Raw genomic sequence first — 21,378 nt, 5'->3', positions numbered from 1 at the left:
TACCGCTCGTGAACCATTGAGGTCTTCAGACTTGTTCTTGTTATTTTTTTTACAAGATATTACAAGGAAATTTTTGCGCAGGAGGCCATTCAGCCCATCATGCCTGTACCACACCAATACCAGATTTAATCAATCCGTCAATACCCCTTCGTGTGTACTCATTTCACCGACCTCAGGAGGATGACAGGTTGAGTCAACCCCACCTGGTGTTAATTTATCGGAAACGGGGCTCAAACTCAGGACCCTCGGATCCCAAGCCACCACCCTAACCACTAAGCCAACACCAGGTTGTCATTGTGTGTTACTTTATTCTACATGTTCCAAAGATTCTTATGTATCAGTTCCATGTTGTTTCAATGGAAAAATCAAAAAGAATAAAAACAACTTTGGGTTGCATTTTCTTTTCTTATGAAACATCCTGAAACACCAGGATGGTCGACAAGGTCTCTGTAAGGTTCTTCCTTCATCATTACCATTGCTGCAAGCATCATTGGTACAATTTCGGTTTTCTTCAGGTTCCAACATCTTCTCACTTTTTGGAATCTTGGTATTTGGTTATTTCCTTGATTCCTACATTGTTTCTGCCAAAATCGCTGGGTACAGAAACCTCAATCCACAATTCCTTTTTTTCTTGTTTAAACCTCAGTACTATATCCGCTCACGATGAGTTGTTTTCGATGTTCACCCTGGATGGCATCATCAGGTCGAACGTTGGTGTTACTTGTTTTCAATGATCGTTTTTGGTTCATGTTTCCATGAGTTTTCTGGAACTGTGTCACGGTATTGAAATTCTGTCTATGCCCAATCTGTCCCACTCTTCTGTTTTATACCTTCCTGCTCTTTTGTTGTTCTCCCAGGTGTTGGTATGTACCTGTTCATATTTCATTTTATTTTGTCTTCTTTGCAGTTGATTAGGCTGTATTCGTTGCTTCTTCGGTTTTCTTTATGACATCTATTCACACCAGTCTTTGGAAATCCTTTACAAGGTGGGTTCGGGATACCTTTTCTGGCTTGCTGTCATCGTGTTTGCCGACAAATTGGATTCAGGAGTCTGTTGAACTTTTCACATAGTTAGCCAATCGTGCTTTCAATAGTCTGGCATTCCGCATTGCTCTTCAATCTCTCTGCCTATGGCATCTAAGGCCAAATCCATGCACGGCTTACTGATTTCCTCTACTCTCGTAGCCAACGTGTGGCTCTCAACGGAATCCTTTTTATCACATCTATCTATCTAGCCATCTCTCTCTCTCTCTTTCTCCCCCCCCCCTCTCTCACTCACTCCGAAAGGACTATCTGACAAACCTCCCCCCCCAGCCCCCACCCATATACTTTCTGAACAATCCTCTTGAGGACGGTCGGACATTCAAATTCCTCGGTCTCTATTATCAGCCATGATCTACATTTCAACATTGGCCTCCAAAGCCAGCTACCAACTGGGCATCCTCTGTCGTACAAAGTCCTTCCTTGGCACACCTGAATTCCTATCAACCTATAAGGCCTTCATCCACAGCTTGATGGAATATGCTCTCCCCCCCTGGGCCGGCTCCCCTGTCTCACATCTTGCACAGCTTGATACTGTGGAAACCAAGGCCTTCGATATCATTGGAATCTCCCGTGTTGAATCTGAGTCTATGGGCCGGTCACTTTCCCATCACAGACAGATCAGTGGTCTCTCTGTCTTCTACCGCTTCCTTTCTGGTCTTGCACCATCTGCTCTTTCCGTGCTTTATCCCCCTCCCACAGGATTTTCCAGGGTTAACGAGGTCCACTATCAACCCCCTTCTGGTGAAACTCCCAAAATTCAGGATCACTACTCACCTCCACTCATTTGTTCTCTTTTTTTACAACCCGCACTTGCCGAACTAACACATTCTCTTCAATCTCATTCTTCCCTCCAAGGTTTCGAGACAGCTGTTCACTGACATCTCAGATCATCCCCAATCCAAAGCCATGATCTATTTTACCCTTATTAACCCCCATTCCTGTCAAACCCAAGCCCTCTTACCAAATTTCCAGTTTTTCCCTCTATATCCATTTTGTCCACCCGTGTCCTTTCCTGTTCCCTCCCTCCCTAACCCCCCCCCCCCATTACTCTCCACACCCATTTGTCCAAATCTCGTTTTATTTTGTAGTTCAACTCTGCTGTTTGTGTCTCCCCCTCTCTCCATCAGTTGAGTGTCCTAACTCTTCCATTTTGCCTCGACTGTGTACAATAAATAATAATAAAATAAAAGTGACTGCCAAGGAACACTTTGTGGGAAGCAAACTGTTCTTTATGAAACTCGAACATGTTGACACATCTCTCCTCCCAACCTTTTTTAACCAGAGCCTTTCGGTTAGTCGGCAGCAGGACACTTGTGCTACAAACATGGTCGCTCATGAACCCCTATTTTATAACTCTCTTTACTTGCATTCCAAAATGCCATGACTTTTGTCAACATTTTATAGCAGCCGGTATTATTAAAGGTGTGGCACCTCCACCATGATTAAAGTTTGGGGTGGAAATTGGTGTAAGATTTAGCAGACCTGACAGGTATATGGTCCTTGGACTATGGTGGAACCAAGAGGCTGTTGGGTTATCAAATGATTCGTGTTTTCCCAGATTGATTGTACAGTTTATTTCCAAAGACTTACCCCCCCCCCCCCCGTTAATGTAGGAGTAAATCCTTTTGAGAATATTAGCAGCGAAGATGTACAGAGGTCAAGCATCAAGTTAATGTTCGAGAACTCACCATTTAATGGAGAGACCCGGTGTAAAGGAATTATGCCGGCGGACTCCCCTCCGAACCCTTTTGGGAGTCGATGTATGGGAAGTATGTAAGCAAAAGGACAGGTGATCTCCAGTGGCGGTTGGTACACACCTCCACCATGGATCATTCCCTCGAAGAAATTGATCATTTTTTTCCCCACATGCACGTGTTGCCCGTTCTGTGTCTGGAGCCAAGAGTTGTTTCATGCTTTTATTAACTGTACAAAGTTAGTTTCCTTATTTCAGTGGTTGAATGATATATTGTTGCTGGGCCAGGTATCGGTGGCGAGCACGACCGATAGGGGGAGCAGTGGAGTTGGCTCCACCGAACACCCGGAATTTAGGTCGTGACCCTCGGATAAGTCCGAAAGGCACGGGCCCCTTACAGGACCATGAATCGCCAATAATTCGACCGCGTGGGGTGGGGTTAATTGCCAAACTTCAATATACCTAAGTACCCACGCGGCAAAGCTTACCAGGGAATTCACACCCTCAACAGGCCTCGAGCGGAACGAGTGGTTACCGTGCTCGAACCGTGTGTAACCCGAGCGGATGGTTACCGAGGCCTGTCGGTCCAAATGAACAATTTACTGCTTCGCTATTTCTCAACACGCACCATGCTAAGCCAATGAAAGAAACACAGAAACAAGCTGGAACATTTAACAAAAGGGGTATTTATTTATAATAATAATCAGGGAGAGGAACACAGAGCAGAGTTATCACAAATAAAGAAAGGTATTATGAAAAGAAAGCATTTAAACAGCTCTACTTAACAGATGGGGCCCACGGACACAGACGCACCTAAAAGAACTGGACCCGGTGTGTCTTTATTCGGTAGAGCTGGGCCGAGGTACCTTCCCACCTCGTGTGGTCACACAGACTCCAAACCACCACGGTGGGACTGGAACCCACAACCCGAAGTCCACAGCTTAGGATCCTGGCTGCTCATCTACCAGACCTGCCCTCCAAAGGACCGCAGACCGCTTCAACCACGACCGTCTGCAGAACCCTCCGCAATCGCCACGATCACACGGTCTACTGAAAACTGGTCCAGACCAAGCCAATCTCCGACCGTTTGCCGCAATCGCCACGATTCTCTGAACTACCGTCCTCTCTGCTTTACTGAGGAGGGAGTGGCTTCTTCTCCCCACCACTCGCCTCCTGATTGGACCGTAGGTTGTCAGACGACTCGTGGCGGCCTCCCGATTGGCTGGAGGAAACGCTCTCTGCCCCTCCTCGGAGCGGAGCTTCGATCCGAGGCGATGAAGGCTCTGCCCACGTCCTCAGCCAAAAACACGTGCGTAATGGCGACCGGTCGAGTGCGGGAAGGTGGCGTTGTTGAAGTGGATGTAGTAGTAGTAGCTGTAGTTGTTGGTGGTGTAAAAATCCTAACTATAAAATAATTCACAGCACACGTACAATTAATCACCTGGGACCCTACCGAGAAACACATACTTACCGATATAACTGATCTATAGGGCCTGGCTGTTGTGTGCTCATGGCTGCCAGATTCGTAACAATATCAGGGAACATGAATGTTACCTTCTCTCTGTAATCATTTATTTTTGGATTTGTTAGAAAGGAACAGGAGCATACGCCCTTTTGGTTTTTGATAGCCACAGCTAAATGAGCAACATGTTCAATGGAAAGTGTGTTGGTTAATGCAATGTGATGTTTTTCACCGCTCTGGAATCAACTGAAGGTTAAAACTTGAATGTTGTTTTTCCCAAAGTGATGATAAAAGGCCTGATGAGTTTATCAACACACGGTGCTCCGGAGGAGTTTGTGAGAATCATTTGGTGATTGATATACCTGAAATGGAGACATCATTTACTCACGACACTTTCTTTCTTGTACGAATTGTATCAATTGTTTGTTTTTTTCCTCTTTTTGTGCTTAGGATTTTCGGTTACTTTTCTTTGTACCCTTTGAGGATTCATTGTCTGTTTTTTCCTTATATTCGTCTTTAATCATGTTTTTTTACCGACTTGTATGTATGTGTGTATGTACTGTATGTATGTGTATGTACTGTATGTATACACACTGATGAGCCAAAACACTCTGACCACTGCCAGGTGAAGTGAATAACATTGATTATCTTGTTACAGTGGCACCTGTCAAGGGGTGGGATATATTAGGCAGCAAGTGAACAGTCAGTTCTTGAAGTTGATGTGTTGGATGCAGGAGAAATGGGCAGGAGTAAAGACCTGAGCGACTTTGACAAGGACCAAATTGTTATGGCCAGACGACTGGGTCAGAGCATCTCTGAAACGGTAAAGCTTGTGGGGTACTCCCGGTCAGCAGTGGTGAGTACCTACCGACAGTGGTCCGAGGAGGGACAAACCACAAACCGGCGACAGGGTGTTGGGCACCCAAAGCTCATCGATGTGCGAGGGCAACAAAGGCTATCCCGTCTGGTCCGAACCGACAGGTCTACTGTGGCACAAGTCACGGAAAATTTTTAATGGTGGTCACGGGAAGAATGTGTCACAATCCACAGTGCATCGCACCCGGCTGCGTATCTGCAGACCGGTCAGAGTGCCCATGATGACCCCTGTCCACCGTCGAAAGCACCTACAATGGGCACGCGAGCATCGGAACTGGACCTTGGAGCAGTGGAAGAAGGTCGCCTGGTCCGATGAGTCCCGTTTTCTTTTAGATCACCTGGATGGCCGTGTACGTGTGCGCCGTTTACCTGGGGAAGGGATGGATGCATTGTGGGAATATGACAAGCTGGTGGAGGGAGTGTGATGCTCTCAGCAATGTTCTGCTGGGATACCCTGGGTCCGGCCATTCATGTGGACATCAATTTGACACGTGTCACCGACCTAAACATCGTTGCAGACCAGGTACACCCCTTCATGGCAATGGTATTCCCTGATGGCAGTGGCCTCTTTCAGCAGGATAATGCGCCCTGCCACACTGCACACATTGTTCGGGAATGGTTTGAGGAACATGATGAAGTGTTCACGGTGGTGCCCTGGCCTCCAAATTTCCCAGTTCTCAATCTGATTGAGCATCTGTGGGATGTGCTGGACCGATAAGTCCGATCCATGGCGGTTCCACCTCGCAACTTACAGGACTTGAAGGATCTGCTGCTAATGTTTTGGTGCCAGATACCACAGGACACCTTCAGGGGTCTTGTGGAGTCCCTGCCTCGACGAGTCGGCGTTGTTTTGGCAGCACACAGAGGACCAACAGCATATTAGGCAGGTGGTCATAATGTTTTGGCGTGTGTGTGGTTTTTTTTGTAATAAAATATTCCAAAAGTCAAACTGTCTGTGATATGCAAGCTTTTGCAAAACCATGGACACAATGACCCTTTTGTGCAATGGTCCACATGCAGTGCCCCTTGTGGATCTCTATTTCAAGATGGAATCTGGGATTACACAGTAGAATGGCTCTCAGTTTCTCTGTAGTCCAGCATGTCTTGCAGGGGTGGATACAGGAATTTCAAGATGTGGGGGGGGGGGGGAGGTGCTCCAAGCCATGGTACTGAATAGGGGGAGGGGGGAGGTGGGGTTTGGGGGTCCTCCCCCAGGAAAATTTGAAAAAATGATCGTCGGATAACAGCATTTCCTGTGTTTTTGGAAGTTTTCTGCAGTTCGTTGTGTTCTGCCCTGGCTCAACAGTTTAATAAATTCACGATGACTAATAGGCCAAAGTGGCGAACTTGCCCACCAATCTTTAACCTAAAAGGCCAGTGCACAGCCGTAGTGGGAAATGTTTGCGTTGGCCCACTGTGTGCTGAGCAAAGCCGGGCACCGCCATGCACCAAGGTTGCGAAGCTTAGGGCAGGGGATCCTTCCCACAAAAGAGATCAGATAGGATGGCGGATGTGAATTATTTTAATACTCGTAAATTATGCTATTTTGGAAGAGACGGCACTTGGGTTTCCGAATGAAAATGTCACACGCATCATGTGGGGATATGGGGAAGTCATGGTGTATGTTCATGAGGGCCAGAGATGCCATCCAACTTTCTCCCATGGAATCTCTTAGATCGGTGTTCAGGCACCGCAAGCAAGAAAATGAGCGTTCAGCCTCTCAGGAGCCTACAGGGAGGGTGGCCTCCAATATGGAGTAGGACTTTGATCGATGGAAATTAGTCTCCATATATACCACATGAAAACAGCCCTGCACGCCGACCCTGTTGTGCCTTATCTGAAGTTCTACTATGGCCTGTCGCACTGACAGACGAAAAGAAGTCGGTAATGTTCCTCTTTTTTTTGGATCTTCCATGACACTCACTCATTTTGTCTTGAAGCAAAGTTAGTGATATGATGATAAAATCGATACGATTGATCCCTACGGAGACAGCATTGACAGTTTGTCGGCGCTCAGCACAATCGGCTGGACGGGACCACAAACACGCTCAATGAGGGTGTGTAGACAATGTCACGCGCATGTCCTGGAACAGGGTCGGTGGTATCTGGATCGAAATCCTGGTGCAGGATATGCTCGTACCATTGGCAACACCCCTCGTCAAGCACATTAGTGGACCCATCCACCCTGCAGTGCTTGCAGCTTACTCACTGCAACCCGACACAGTGTGCACACACAAACCACTGCCGACAATAATGTATGTGGTGGACCCTCAAGGCATGGTGGTACTGTATATGCTGGCAAAATGGAAACATGAGCTGTTTTCCCCATAATTTCAGAATAAAAATTAGGGTGAAAATATCAGTTTGTCTCGGATCCCAGTTTGTGTAATAATGAAACCGAAACAGGGAAAGTCCAAAGGGGGGGGGGAGAGGTTGCACGCAGCTGCTACCCGGTGGGCACCCAGGGGTATTGCCCCTATTTTTTGTGTTATCATTTCATTTGCATCAGGACTGCAAGGTCACCCCACCTGTTGGGGAATAAACCGTCAGACCCCCACGGGGATACTTTTTAAGTGGTGAAACCGCTTCACTGTACCACTTCCTTTGGACATGGGTGCAAGTTAAAAAAAATTATTTATTTGGTTTGGGGGGATCCTTAAGCTCAGAATCCAAATTTCTTTCTTCTGATGCCTTCAGCGCACAACTTCTGCGATCCCAGCATAGCATCGTGTCTTCCTCACCGGTCCACAATACGACTGAATTTTGCTGCAATTGATATTCCCTTATTGAGCGGGTTCCTAACAATTCACAACTGTGATTTTACTGTAGTTGTGACAAGCCAACATCGGGTTTTCATGTCTTAATGGCTGAGTATGGGATCAACAAATGAATGTATGCACAACTGGACAAATGAGAGAGGAGGTGGAGGGTGGGGGGGGGGGGTCTGAATTGAGCAAAGGAAGAGAGTGATGACTACTGTAAAAGTGGAAATCTCCACGTCATTAAATTTTCGTGCTGAGTGACATGAAAACGTGTTCGTGCATTTTCAATTTCACCGTGCGGGAGCAAGACACGTGACAATGTGAAAGGTGTTAACCATGTAAAACCCCAGAGAACGTTTACATTGGGAGAAAATAACTTGGTGGAACAACAACAGAAGAGAAACAGGAATCAAAACATACTTTATTATAAACTAAGGTTAACAAACTACAAACCTGGTGTAAACAAGACGTGGTGCGCAAGCAAGGCGCTGCATCAATACAGGTAACACCGTTAATAGCGTGAGCAGATCGAGACTTGCGATCTTGCATGCATGACGCATTTGTTTCTGGCGGCACTGTGGCCACGCACGCTCTTTCGCAAGCATGGACCACGTACGAACACGAGGGCGAGGCAAAACACAAGCAGATCATATCTTTCAGGGATGACGGCATCCAGAAACACACACGTGTGTGCGCTGTTAGCAGTAGCAATGTACAGAACCAATGCAAATACAGATTGCAAAATACAGCGGGAAAGTACAATAAAGCACATCAAATCACAAGTTGATTGAATGCAGGAATTAGTAAATTCAGTCTCCTGGACCATTGGAAATATTATTCATTCCAATCTGCGGCCTCGGCATCGCCGTCTCCACAATCTCGTACGGGACGTTCACCCGGACGAGCTTTCGATACTTGCTCGTCGGTTCATCAACAGACAGATGGTGCATCAACGCCTGCTTTAACCAAGCTCGCAGGTTTTGGGAACCATTGAAGTTTGTCTGCTTTTGAAATAGGCTTCAAATAACGAAGTATATTTTATGTTGAATTTCATACGCTGAAGTACAACACTGTAGTTGTGAACCGCGTAGAGCTATGCTACTCGTGCTGGCCAGGCGCGTTGCTCGCTACTCACTATGGTGTGACTGGCAAGTGTATGTGTACAGTACGGCATGTGCATTCTTTACAAAATATGGTGCTGTAATTTCTCTCAAAAAGGCAAATATAATCAAGAGTTGCTTAATTCAAATTTCTCCGTTGTAGCGTGGAATGCGTGACAATTAACATAGTGAGAAAATTTCCACTTTTACAGTCCATCCATCCATCCATCGGGACCATACCCTGTGCAGAGCGTTGGTGCTGCCCAAGCAGTGTCCTTGGCTATTGGACACAATCCTGGACGGGTCGCCACTCCGACACAGGATACCAGCAAGCTGGCACTCATTTTGCCGACCTCGGAAAGATGACAGGCAGAGTCAATTCCACCTGGTATTAATTCAACAGCCGAGAGGGATTTGAACTCAGGATCCTCGGATCCCAAGCCCACCACTCTAACCATTATGCCAATACCAAGCATACTTTTATAGTTTACGAGTTATAAGGGAGTTTAAATAGAAAAAAGTTTAAAACTTATATAAACCCTTTTGTGCCCAATGTCCTACATATAGTACACTTGAAGAAAATGCTCTCGCGGTTATTATCATTACAGAGAACGGATGGCTAATGTGGCTGATCAAGGAGGAGACGTCCAAGTTTCATTTTCCAAGAGGAGAAGTTTTCTACACCGTATATATTTATATATTTTAGAATGACGATGTAACTACGACAGTACTAGTACCGGGCACAAAAAGGACAGAGGGGAAGGGACCGAACATACAGGGACAAGGGGTATTCATAATTATTGTACCATTTTGACATGTCATCATCAAAAGTTTGTGACAAAGTGGTTATAATTCCTCATGCACTATCTCAGGCTCATGGAAGAAGGTATGCTGCACTTGATGTATATGTAATATAATTGTTAGTAAAGGCATCAGTGTAATTTTACATGATAATAATAACAGTAAATGTGAAAAGAAAAAGTAAAGTTGGTTTATAAACTGGAGGGTCTCAGCATCATGATCAATCATTGAAATGTCAAACAGGCAAACACAAAAGGGAACATTTTAAAAACTAATTTAACATCTTGTTTCTTAGAAGTTGAATAAACATTTCTCATATTAACGAGAGGACTGTTTGGGGGGAAGCATTCCCAACGCTCACGGAACCGACTTAAAGTGAAAGCAATGAAAATATAAACGAGGAAAATCAGAAGACCGAGCGACACAACATTATGAATAATTTGGATACACGATCGACAAGGCCAAGAAGAAACGGTTTTAGTTGATACGCCTTATCCTGAGGAATAGAAAAAGATAACATGCCAAAAACCTATTCCCACCTCCAACGTTATACATTCCTAACTGTCATAAACAAGGATCCAATTCCAATGATATCTGGACAACTTCTTAAAAACGCATTGTTTATTGTAAATAAAAATTGAGATCATGATGGAAAATAGGAAACAAGTTATCCCGTCATGATGTAGTTTGCACATTTGGATTACAAAGATATGGTAATATGTTCACCCGGTAATCAGATGACTTTATGAATAAGCCAACAGGTGAGGGTGAGCCAATGTCCAGCCCAGCCCAGCTCGGTCCACTTGTCTATAGTGTGGCGCATGCCGTAACCCTGGCATGACAAGCACGAAGTACACACACACAAAAAAAAAATAATAATAATAATTCATTCACATGAACACATTTCAAAAGAATACTTCACTGTGGGTGAAACAAATGATGAGATAAATACACTATTACTTTGTCATTGCGAATGTTTAAAACAATGGAAAAGTTATTCAATAATACAATTTAGACAAAGCTACCCCAAAAAGATTACATTTGGGAACCGAGCGTAAACAATGAAAACTTCATACCATAACCAGACAATTAGGGAGGGAAGAGGAGAGACCCCATAAACTGTGGGTCATCTGTACTAATAAATGTCATTGTGTCAGTGTGTGTATGTGTGTGTGTGTGTGTGTGTGTGTGTGTGTGTGTATCATTGTGTCTGTGTGTCAGTGTGTCACCTCTATAACTCCAAAACCATGAAACCAAGCAGCCTGAAACTTTGCATGTCGATTAAAGGAATTCACAGGAAGTGCAAGAGTGTAAATTGGGTGTTTGGGTTAATTAAAACACCCCTTTGGAAGATAATTAACGGCCTTATTTAATTATAACCTTCATCAGGTGCATCTGCAGCCACCTTGCTCTCCCTCCATGGGTCTTAAGACGCATCCTCAGTTACCTCGCTGGGATCTTAATTCACCATTTTGTTCGGCCTGCTCAACAATGTCTTGAGTTGGAACAGGCTGCAACGGTTTATTAACGACTAAATGTTTTTGGTTTTTTTTTAATCACTTTCCTCACTCATATTATCGAATGCCTGTTCACCATAGCTACGAATCGCTGTGTACATCGCTTTGGTAAGTTATATAAGTTTTCAAAATTAGGAGATTGGAGTGATTTCATGCATTATATGATGCAATTTTCCACGATCTACTCTCACGGACTAATTAAAGTTTTTCATCAAAACATTATTTGAGCTTGGAGGATCGGATCACGTGGACTAAATAACCCGAAATCTGGAGTGAAATCTGAACATGTTAAGAAATCGGCGATGTTAAGTTCTTTGCGGGTATGTGCCATTACCAATCAGCTTGCTATCGCTTGCCAAGCCAGCCGTTCCTTGTCAACCATTTCATTGGAGTGCTTTCTTGAGTGCTTAAGCTACTTGCCGAGTGCCCTGCAGTTGATCGTGGTACAGTTCGTGTCCGGATCAGCATATACAGTCAGCAGTTGGTAGAGGTACATTTGGGTAGATTGGGATCTGTAAAGGAACTCTCCGTGTGTGTGTGTGTGTGTGTGTGTGTGTGTGTGTGTGTGTGTGTGTGTGTGTGTGTGTGTGTGTGTGTGTCTGCATGCTTGGTTACAGGTGCCGTGGTGGCAAAGTTTCAAGCTGTATCTTATGATGTTGTTGGGTGGTCGAGGTTTTAACTTTTAACAACAGCAGGTATGAGCGATCACATTTTCCTTTGTCCTTGTGACTGTTTCTAAAGTATAGTTACGGAATTTTAGCAAATTGTATTGACCATCTGTGAAAAAATTGTGACATGTGACAACTATGACATCCCACAAGTCAATATTGGCAAAAGTTAATTTTTCCGATTTTTTTCGCGCAGGCCCTCTGAGCACCCGAATTTGATTGGCTCCCCACAATTTTCCACAAGGATTTGGGTTTGCACTAATTGATAGGTGTTAGTAGACACCCAGATGAATACGTTAGTGAAGAAATTTTTTGGTAAGCAATTTTTTCACAGATGGTCAATACAATCTGCTAAAATTCCCTAACTAGTAATTGATTTTCGGATTTGCTTTACAAAGGTTATTTGGTTTCTCTTTGTGAGTTTCCAAACAAAATATATTTGTTAACACCTGATTCCCGAGCCGTTTGACGTGTCAACATGTTTTCTAAATTACACAACCAAATTTTTTTCCACCCGTCACATGACGATTGGCATCTGTTTATAAACAAAAGATTAATGTTTCTGCACATCTCCCTGGTCAGTCGTGAATGTAACGTTGTTTTTATAATTTGTTTATTGAAATTCCCCCAAAACAAGGGTGAAAGATACTCAAGGATTTGGGGTGTATACAGTACGTACTGTTCTCTGCAATCACACCGACTCCAATCTGCTGATTCATGAAGAATTGCCAATTATATCGTGTGTGTGTGTGTGTGTGTGTGTGTGTGTGTGTGTGTGTGTGTGTGTGTGTGTGTGTGTGTGTGTGTGTTTCATAAAGTGTAACATTGTAACATTTTCTCTGTCTGTCTAAAACACACACACACACACACACACACACACACACACACACACACACACACACACACACACACACACACACACACACACACACACACACACACACACACACCTCGGCCTGTCTCTGGATGTGTCTCTCTGTGTGTGTCTTTGTCTGTGAGTGTCTTTGTGTGTCCAGGTGGTGATTATGTCCGGGCGGTGTTTATATCTGGATGGGAGTTTGTCCCCGGACATGTCTGAGCTGTGTTTGTCTCCGAGTTGTATTTATAGTATGTCCTGTCAAAAATGTATTTCAGACATTATTTTGTTTCCGTCTTCACTGTTATTCGATGCAGAATCATTTTGATGAAACAGTATGAATCATAATCAATGCTCCACTGCACATCTGTCTTCCGTTCCCCTCCTCATTCTCCTTCCATATATATATATATATATATATATATATATATATATATATATATATATATATATATATATATATATATATATATATATATATATATATATATATATATATATATATATATATATATATATATATATATATATATATATATATATATATATATATATATATATATATATATATATATATATATATATATATATATATCTTAGTATTCTCGTCAGTGAAGCGATGGGTGGTATTTTTGAGTGTTTGAATAAAGCAGGAACAAAGAGGTCGATGTGTACAAGTGTGCTGGATCATATGTCTGGACATCAAATTGTCCAGGAAGCCCAGGAGTGACCGACTCACACGCAGATGCCCTTCGGCCCACGTTTTTTTTCTGTACAAGATCATAGCTCATTATCCAATGGACTTGGGGAGCCAGAACCCAAACCATCTCGCTCTGTTCAAATCTTACCACCAACATACTCACCGTCTACTGGACTCTGTGTCCTTTTCACCCGAGAATGTAGAGAAAGTTCTGTCCGGCATCAATTCCCATGTTATGAAATCCTGCTCTAACGTTCTTGCTTCCCCTCTATCTGCCCTATTCAGTCTATCCTCCTCCTTTAGCTACCTGCCCTCTGTATGGAAATCAGAAAGCAACACTTGTCCCCCAAGAAAGGTGCACAAACAGACTCTACCAACTACAGGCCAGTGATCTTGCTTACATTTACAAGCAAAGTCATGGAATCCATCATTGCTTCCAATGTTGAGTCTTTCGTGTTTTCAAACAATCTGATCTCAGAACAACAGTTTGGATTCCATCCCAATTACTCAACTCTAGAGATGCTTCTGCTTCTCTCTCAGTGATCGCTGGAGGTCTTCAATCTGAAATAAAAGGTTAGAACAGTTTCCTTGGACATATCTCAGGCAATCAACAGTCTGGCATCCTGCTTTCCTTGTTAAGCTATCTGACTGTGACATAGAAGGCTGCCTTCAGTCCTGGATTTCTGATTTCCTCCACTCACGCAATCCATGTGTTTCCATCAATGGCACCCTCTCCTCCTTGCAGTGGAGGCTGGAGTTCCCCAAAGCAGTGTGTTCGGCCCAGCACTGTTCCTAATCTACATAAATGACCTCTCAGATAATCTGGAAAACCCTTTCTTCCTTTTTACAGATGACCACATTGTGTTGTACAGTACTGAACCCCAATCCCTTTACGAAGCAGACAACAGCTGCCTCTCTCTGTGACTGACACACACACACACACACACACACACACACACACACACACACACACACACACACACACACACACACACACACACACACACACACACACACACACACACACACACACACACACACACACACACACACACACACACACACACACACACACACACACTCTGATAAATAGAACTGGTACTTCAATCCTGGAAAATGTCAATCTGGTTATATCCCACCAGAAGTATCATCAAACAAACCCACCCTCTCTAGTTCTAAAAGTGAATGTTGAGCTTTGCAAACGTAGCACGAGAAGCAGACACCGCAAAAGGGAGACGGACAAATGCACGTACAGACAGCACGGTTTGCAATACAGTATTATCACAGATGACTTCCCTAACAAGGAACGTCAACACAGAAAGAGACCATTCGGCCCATGAATCCTGCACAATGGTTGCCAACTCACGGCTTCTTGTATACAGAGTTGAGGCTCATGAAGGAGCTAGAACACTGAATGGATCAGGACACCACAGGACAAAAACGAACACTAGAGAAAGAGGGGATGAGGGGACACCAACAACAAAGTTGAAGGACAAAATATAAGGAGAATTGGACAAATAATGGGTGTGGGGAGGAATGGGGAGCAAGAGAGGTTGCATGGGGTGGACAAGACGGATACAGAAGGAAACCTCTCTCTCCCTCTCTTCCCCTCTGCTGTTCTTAAAATGATTAGATTGTTGTCTGATAAATAGAACATGTACTTAAATCATGGAAAATCTCGGTCTCATTATATCCCACCAGAAGTATCTTCAAACAAATCCACCTCGACTTCCTAGATTCACTGGAAGAGGATCAGTCTCTCCAACTTCTTGGCCTCACAATCAGTGAAGGCCTTTCCTGGGCCAAATCATCTAACAAAGCTAGACTGCAAAGCCAGCTGTTCAAGCAAATCAACAACTTCCAAATTCCAAGCTGACACGACACGTCAGCCCTTTTACATCTCACTTCTCCTGTCTATAGAGCCACCTTCCACCTTCCAGAGGCTGTTCTGCCTCACTCTTCCCTCCAGGTCTCCAATCAAGCAGTGCACACCACCATCTCCATCCCCAATTCTGACCCATGATCAATCGCCTTTCCAAACTTAACCATCTTACTTGCTAGTTTCAGTGTTTCCTCCCTCCATCATCTCACTGTTCTCCTGTTCATTTCCTTAATGTTTGTTCCACTGTCAATCGTACCTTGCTGCTCTTCCATGAGCCTCGCACCTGCAAAGAAGAAAAAAAAGAAGAACACTCGGTGATCCACGTTTTAGATTTTCTACTCAGCGTCCCACGTACTTGACAATACTGTGAACTGTCTGCAAGTGTACATGGTAGATCAATGCTTGCACAAACAATGTGCACTGGAATAGTGCAGCGGTGTTACATTTAGAAAACTCCACTTTTGCACATGATATGGATCGTAGCGAAGCAACAAAGTGACACGGCAATGTGGTAGGATTGCATATTATATACAAGGAATTATTTTAAATGAAATGCAAATCAAACATCACGTTACTTCCTTGAACAAAGAAACCTTACATTAAATTCCGTATCCGAATAGGGCCGAACAGCGAGAATCGAGAGCTTCCTCGGAACTGTACGAGCAAGTTCCATGATATTTCATTTTGATAAATGAGAAGTCACCTTTTCCAACCAAAGAGTACTGGTAACTGCATATTTTGTGAAAAAAAACTTTCTTTGGTATCATTTACCTCCTCCTCATCTCCATCTCCATCGAAGAGGGCACCCAGGTAAGCAAGATGGAAAATGGCCAGGAATGTGAAGGACAAATTGATCAGCACAACCCAAACTGCCTGTTTGAAAGAGTATGAAAAGTTTGAATAGCAACAAAAACTTAAACATTGAAGCAAATTAGTTCATATCACCTTTTCCAACTAGGGCTACCCGGCGCTGCCCTGGGGGCAGAGTGATACCTGGGGCTGCCCTGGGGGTGGAGTGATACCTGGGGCTGCCCAGCCGGGTGAGCTTTTCAACGCAGTGGTTTTGGGAAGTGTTGGATATTGAAAAGCTCTGGAGTAATTGGCCTGATGGTGGATGCCTTTTTCCGGGCAGTGGTTTTGGGAGTTGTTGGCCTCGTGGTGGTTAACGTTTGCCTGCGGAAGCACTGCCTGACCCCACATCCCAATATACACTTTTTCGCGACCTTTGGTGGCCTCAAAACGGACGTCAAGGATAACGTGTGGCAGTTTAAAACCTTGCCCAGATTCTGAAGAACCGACACCCAAAATTCCTGACCAGGAACGGGTTATTATGGGAAAATGTTTCTTGCATCGCAATTTCACACATCACAATGGGTTTGGGAATGGAACCCTTGTGATAAACGAGGATTTACTGTCACTTGAATGTTTATATGTTCTGAATAGGTTGTTAATAATACAGAGATTGACCGAGCTTATGCCAACAAAAGAATCCAGGAAAAAAAGCATGAAATACTAAAATGGGGAAAGAGCAAACAAACAAATAAACAAACAAACAAGCCGGTAGGCGGACATGGGTAGTCGATCAAGTCGAATTTAGTCGTTTTTCAGCCGTTACTAGACAACAAAAGTGTCCACAGCAAAGGTTCTTTCTCACACATAACGAGGACATACCATGAACCTACCATACCAGTTTCATGTATATCTGACTCATAGTCTCTGAGATATAACGAACTTCGTTTTTTTATTGTTTTCGACAAGGGTTCATTCAAAGTCTATCTTCTCCGACAGTTTTCATAGGATCCGGCTGGAAATTTTTGACAATAAGGCTGAATGTACTGCCCACAGTTGCTCGTGGCTCGATTTTTGATTTTCGAAAAAACAAATTTTTGAGATTTCATTGTATCAACGGAGCACTGGACCGAACAGACATACATACAGACAGACAGACAAACATATCGACGGAGATACTGATAATAAGGGTAGATAGATCGACTACCCAACAAACAAACAAACAAATAAACAAACAAACAAACCAAATAAGAAAACCTTCTTGCAAAAATGTTTTGTATCAATTCAAAAACAATTGTTTAGAGAAACTAAAGTACAATTCATGTCGATTCAAATTGGGAGTTTTGTGCTTCACATAAACCAACAATGAAATCATGTTTTTGTATTAAGTTAGGACAAAGGACATGTTTTAATAGTGAAACAAGAAAAGATTTTCTTCAATGTCATTGGAACACAGTAGTGATGAAAATGCTGACTGGAGATTTGAATCACTCACAAGGTCAAAATATTACCGGAAATATCAACTTTCAAAATCTCATCAACATGCCTCAACAAAGTTATCACATTGTTTTAAAACTCAAAAACAGTGCATCATATTATTATTATCATCATCATCATCACTACGAGCAAATAATTATTCATGATGGACAGGTTAACTCTCCCACTTCTGTGATGTTGATGGTGGTTTTCATGACGGCCAGGTGGAACTACCCGATAACACTTACAGAAAAAGAGATTTGGGACCCCCCCCCCCTTCCCATCCAGAATGCCTGGAGACTAAGTTTAATTTTAAAAAAAGTCTAAAACCCACACCCCGAGTACAGCCACGGGTTTCCAACTCATTCTCTCCAGCAGTTGAGGAGACCTAGTCCCTAGTCCCAGCCAGGTGGCACCATACTGGTTTAGAGTGTGTTGTTTGTTGGTTGGTCGTCTCCTAGAGTAGTGGGTTGTTGTACATATTGGAGAGAAATGCAATTCCTGCATATAATATTTCCTCATTCCTTCACTAAAAATTTTTTAATAAAAAAAAACTGCACCAGTGTGCAGTCGCAAATCGCAAGGGATCGACACAGTGAAGTGGCTGCACACGCTTAAAAAGTAGTCCCGTGGGGGACTGACGGTTACTTCCCCAACAGGTGGGGTCACCTTGCTGTCCTGATGCAAACTAAACAACACAAAAAAAAACACTAAACACAAGAAAAATGAATCATCATCAAACTAGAAACGAACAAAACATGCTGGGTTAGAAAGCTCCTCTTCCTTTTTTTATTTTTTTTTAAGGGACGATGGAAGGAAGGCCCTTCCAGACATTGAAGCGGTTTGCACCGCTTAAAGATCGTTACACTTACCGACTTGTGCTGGTGCTGGCACTCTGTACATTTTCGGGACAGGACGCAAGCATTCAACACTGTGGCAAGTTTCTTCCTCAGCACTGGCAAGACAACACAATGACTAAAGCTTTAAATGATATACATATTACAAAAACACACTGGTTCAGACATCAATTCAAAACAAGAATAAAATCACTAAAACACATGTGTACAAGAATTGGCAACTCGTTCAGACCCTTACCCAGATAAAATAGTCATCATCATGTACTATGCCTGATGCAGGGCCTTGGTGCTGCCACAGCAGTTGCTACGTCACAATCCTGGACGGGTCATCACTCCGACTCAGGAAGTCAGGGAAGGAATTTGTGATTTGTTCATGATGCCGGAAACAGCTCGCCTACTCTTTGCGGAGGACACCATGCGATCTTGAATGTCCACCAATTAATGGTGGCAGACATGATGCCAAGTTCAACCTCCATCGGAGGGACGGCACGCATTTATGAATCGTCAAGCTTGTGAAACACCGGGATGGCAGTTTATAGCAGGGTCGGGATTCAAACCCAAGCTTGACAGCTTAGAGCTTGACAGCTTGACACCCAAGCTTGACATGGGAAAAGTTACCTGGTGGCTATTTTTTGAAAGTACATTTTTCATTAAACCTTATATACCATATGACAGATCATGAATTGAAATAATTGAATTTTTGCAATATTAGCTTCATCAAGCAGTGTCTGTATACATTGTGGTGGCATCTCCCGACGTTTATTAATAAACGTCCAGAGATGTTACGTCTGTTACGCTCAGTTGGTACGTCCGTTAAATTACATTTGCCATGGTACTGCCTACTCGGTATCATTAATTCCTCAAATAAATACAGGGAATACAATGACGTACCTATACCAAGCTGCTATACCAGATTTAGTCTTCTGTTGTAGAACACTTCACAGAAATTTGTGAGCAAAACGATCATCATGCTAAAGCGGGTATTCTGATGGTTACGTCCGTCACGAAGATTCATCATACCGCAGCACTCAGGCAAAAATTCTTTATCTCATATAATTACCATTTCCTGGCACCTTTGTGTTCACTGCACAAAATAAACTAATACATTTGGTACGATAACCTTGTTCTTCATGAAATATTTTGAGAATGCCAATAAGTTCTGTCTGAATGTTACGTCCGTTATGGTGGAATTATCCTCAACTATTCTGTTGATACATCACAAGAGTAGCTACATCTAGACTTAATAGGGAATGCTGCAAACTGTTGAACACAGCAAGGCACAAAAGCATCAAACCGAGTCCTGGTGTACATTAATATTACTCTTACCGTTAACATACATGTTAGGCAGTGAAGAAAACACCACCTTAAATCAACTTCTATCGGTTAGCTACTATCAATGGTAACGGATTTCTCAGCCATCTAGTTGTGAAATCTCCATGGCAGCTTGCAGGCACACATTTGGACTGCTTCTCGATGTAATATCCAGTTCCATAACTCTTACAACTACATTTATACAAGAGTGGTCACATGCCTGAAACAGGATTTCTGACCCCTTCACATATTGATTACAACTTTAAATCACATTCTTTTCTTACTCAGGCTAATTGTAAAGCATTGTAAATCACAACTGATGAAAGAGTGTTAAATGACAGAGAATAAGGAGCCGACAATTCGTTCACTTCAATGCAGTCCTGAGAACAACATTATTCCAGCAGTCACGGTTACTTAAGAAATTACTTATTCTCTCACAATGGAAATGTGGCACAGAAACCTTGATGTACAACTTTATACTTTCAATGACAAGGAGAAATTACCATGCTTTTATCTTTTGGATGAAGAATGTTGAACTGTTTCTCTGCATAGTAACTTTTTAACAAATTGATCATGAACTTACTCTTTAAGATGCTAGAAAACAGTCTAGAGTATAACGCCATTATTGTAAATATACCTCACCATGCTCTGTGTATGTCACAAGTCCAAGGGAAAGCAGCACTGCGCCCAAATGGAAGCTCAAACCCTACCAAGAAGCAGAAGCAGAAACGTTCTCTTTAATATTTTGGGTGTTTCAACATGACAGTTGAAAGGAATTAATATTTTAGAATACGTCACTGTGGCTACAGTCATCATGCATACCTTGGAACAGCAAGTCATATATATATATATATATATATATATATATATATATATATATATATATATATATATATATATATATATATATATATATATATATATATATATATATATATATATATCAGGTCAGGTCTGATGTCAGGTCAGGTTCGATCTGTGACCTGCTACAGGTACCATGTAAACCTCTACTAACCTGTTCCATGGTCGGGTTGTCGGCGACTAAACCGTCTCCCCCACCAGGTTTTCTGGTGAGGAGGGTGTTTGGATATGGACACCCAGCAGGATTAAAAAGAAAACCTGTCAAAGGGCGGAGGAGCTCCTTGTGAGCCAACGGCCATCCATATCTAGTGCCCAACTGTGTCTGCGGACGTCCTCCTGCAGTTGAGGTCACTTCTTATTAGGAGGTTGGTGGCAGGATTTGCACTCCAGCCACCGTAAAACCCTTCATTCCGCAAAACGCAAAAACGCAAAAAAATCTGAAAACCCACTCCGTGGGAGTACCTCCTGTGCAGCTTCCCTTCGCAGGGCAGCTCACCGGATGACGGGATTGGGGCAAAGCCTTCGGGACCCCCAATCGTTGATAGGAGGGAAACCACGGGGTAACATCCATGGGTCAGATTGCGGGAGAGTGTGTCGGAGTGGTGCTGAGGTGTCGTCCACCAGACGGCGGTCTCCTTGGGTTAACCTGAGGCGGTCCCTTCGGGTGGGTGCCTGGAATGTCCTATCCCTAAGAGAGGATGATCACCTGTCTCTGTTATCATC

At 43.3% G+C, this 21,378-nt stretch overlaps 1 protein-coding gene across 2 annotated transcripts in view; it reads right to left on the bottom strand.

The window, feature by feature from the left end:
• Nucleotides 1-8,238: 8,238 nt before the first annotated feature.
• Nucleotides 8,239-21,378, bottom strand: part of PORCN (porcupine O-acyltransferase) — a 52,830-nt gene continuing 39,690 nt past the window's right edge. Inside the window, exons 12-16 of one of the 2 annotated variants that reach the window (XM_085850774.1) lie at nt 20,437-20,500; nt 18,499-18,581; nt 16,133-16,234; nt 15,534-15,644; nt 8,239-10,570 (exon numbers count right to left, since the gene is read on the bottom strand). In XM_085850774.1, the coding sequence (XP_085706900.1) occupies nt 15,582-15,644; nt 16,133-16,234; nt 18,499-18,581; nt 20,437-20,500 (312 nt within the window). In that variant the 3' untranslated portion in view covers nt 8,239-10,570; nt 15,534-15,581. The remainder of the gene's footprint in view (nt 10,571-15,533; nt 15,645-16,132; nt 16,235-18,498; nt 18,582-20,436; nt 20,501-21,378) is intronic. The other variant, XM_085850773.1, reaches the window with a different exon arrangement.

The sequence above is a fragment of the Eptatretus burgeri genome, chromosome 13, assembly GCF_056783735.1.
Source record: "Eptatretus burgeri isolate ZD-2024b chromosome 13, Ebu_testis_v1, whole genome shotgun sequence".
In the NCBI taxonomy this organism is placed as follows: domain Eukaryota; kingdom Metazoa; phylum Chordata; class Myxini; order Myxiniformes; family Myxinidae; genus Eptatretus; species Eptatretus burgeri.
This window is presented reverse-complemented; position numbering and strand designations above follow the sequence as displayed.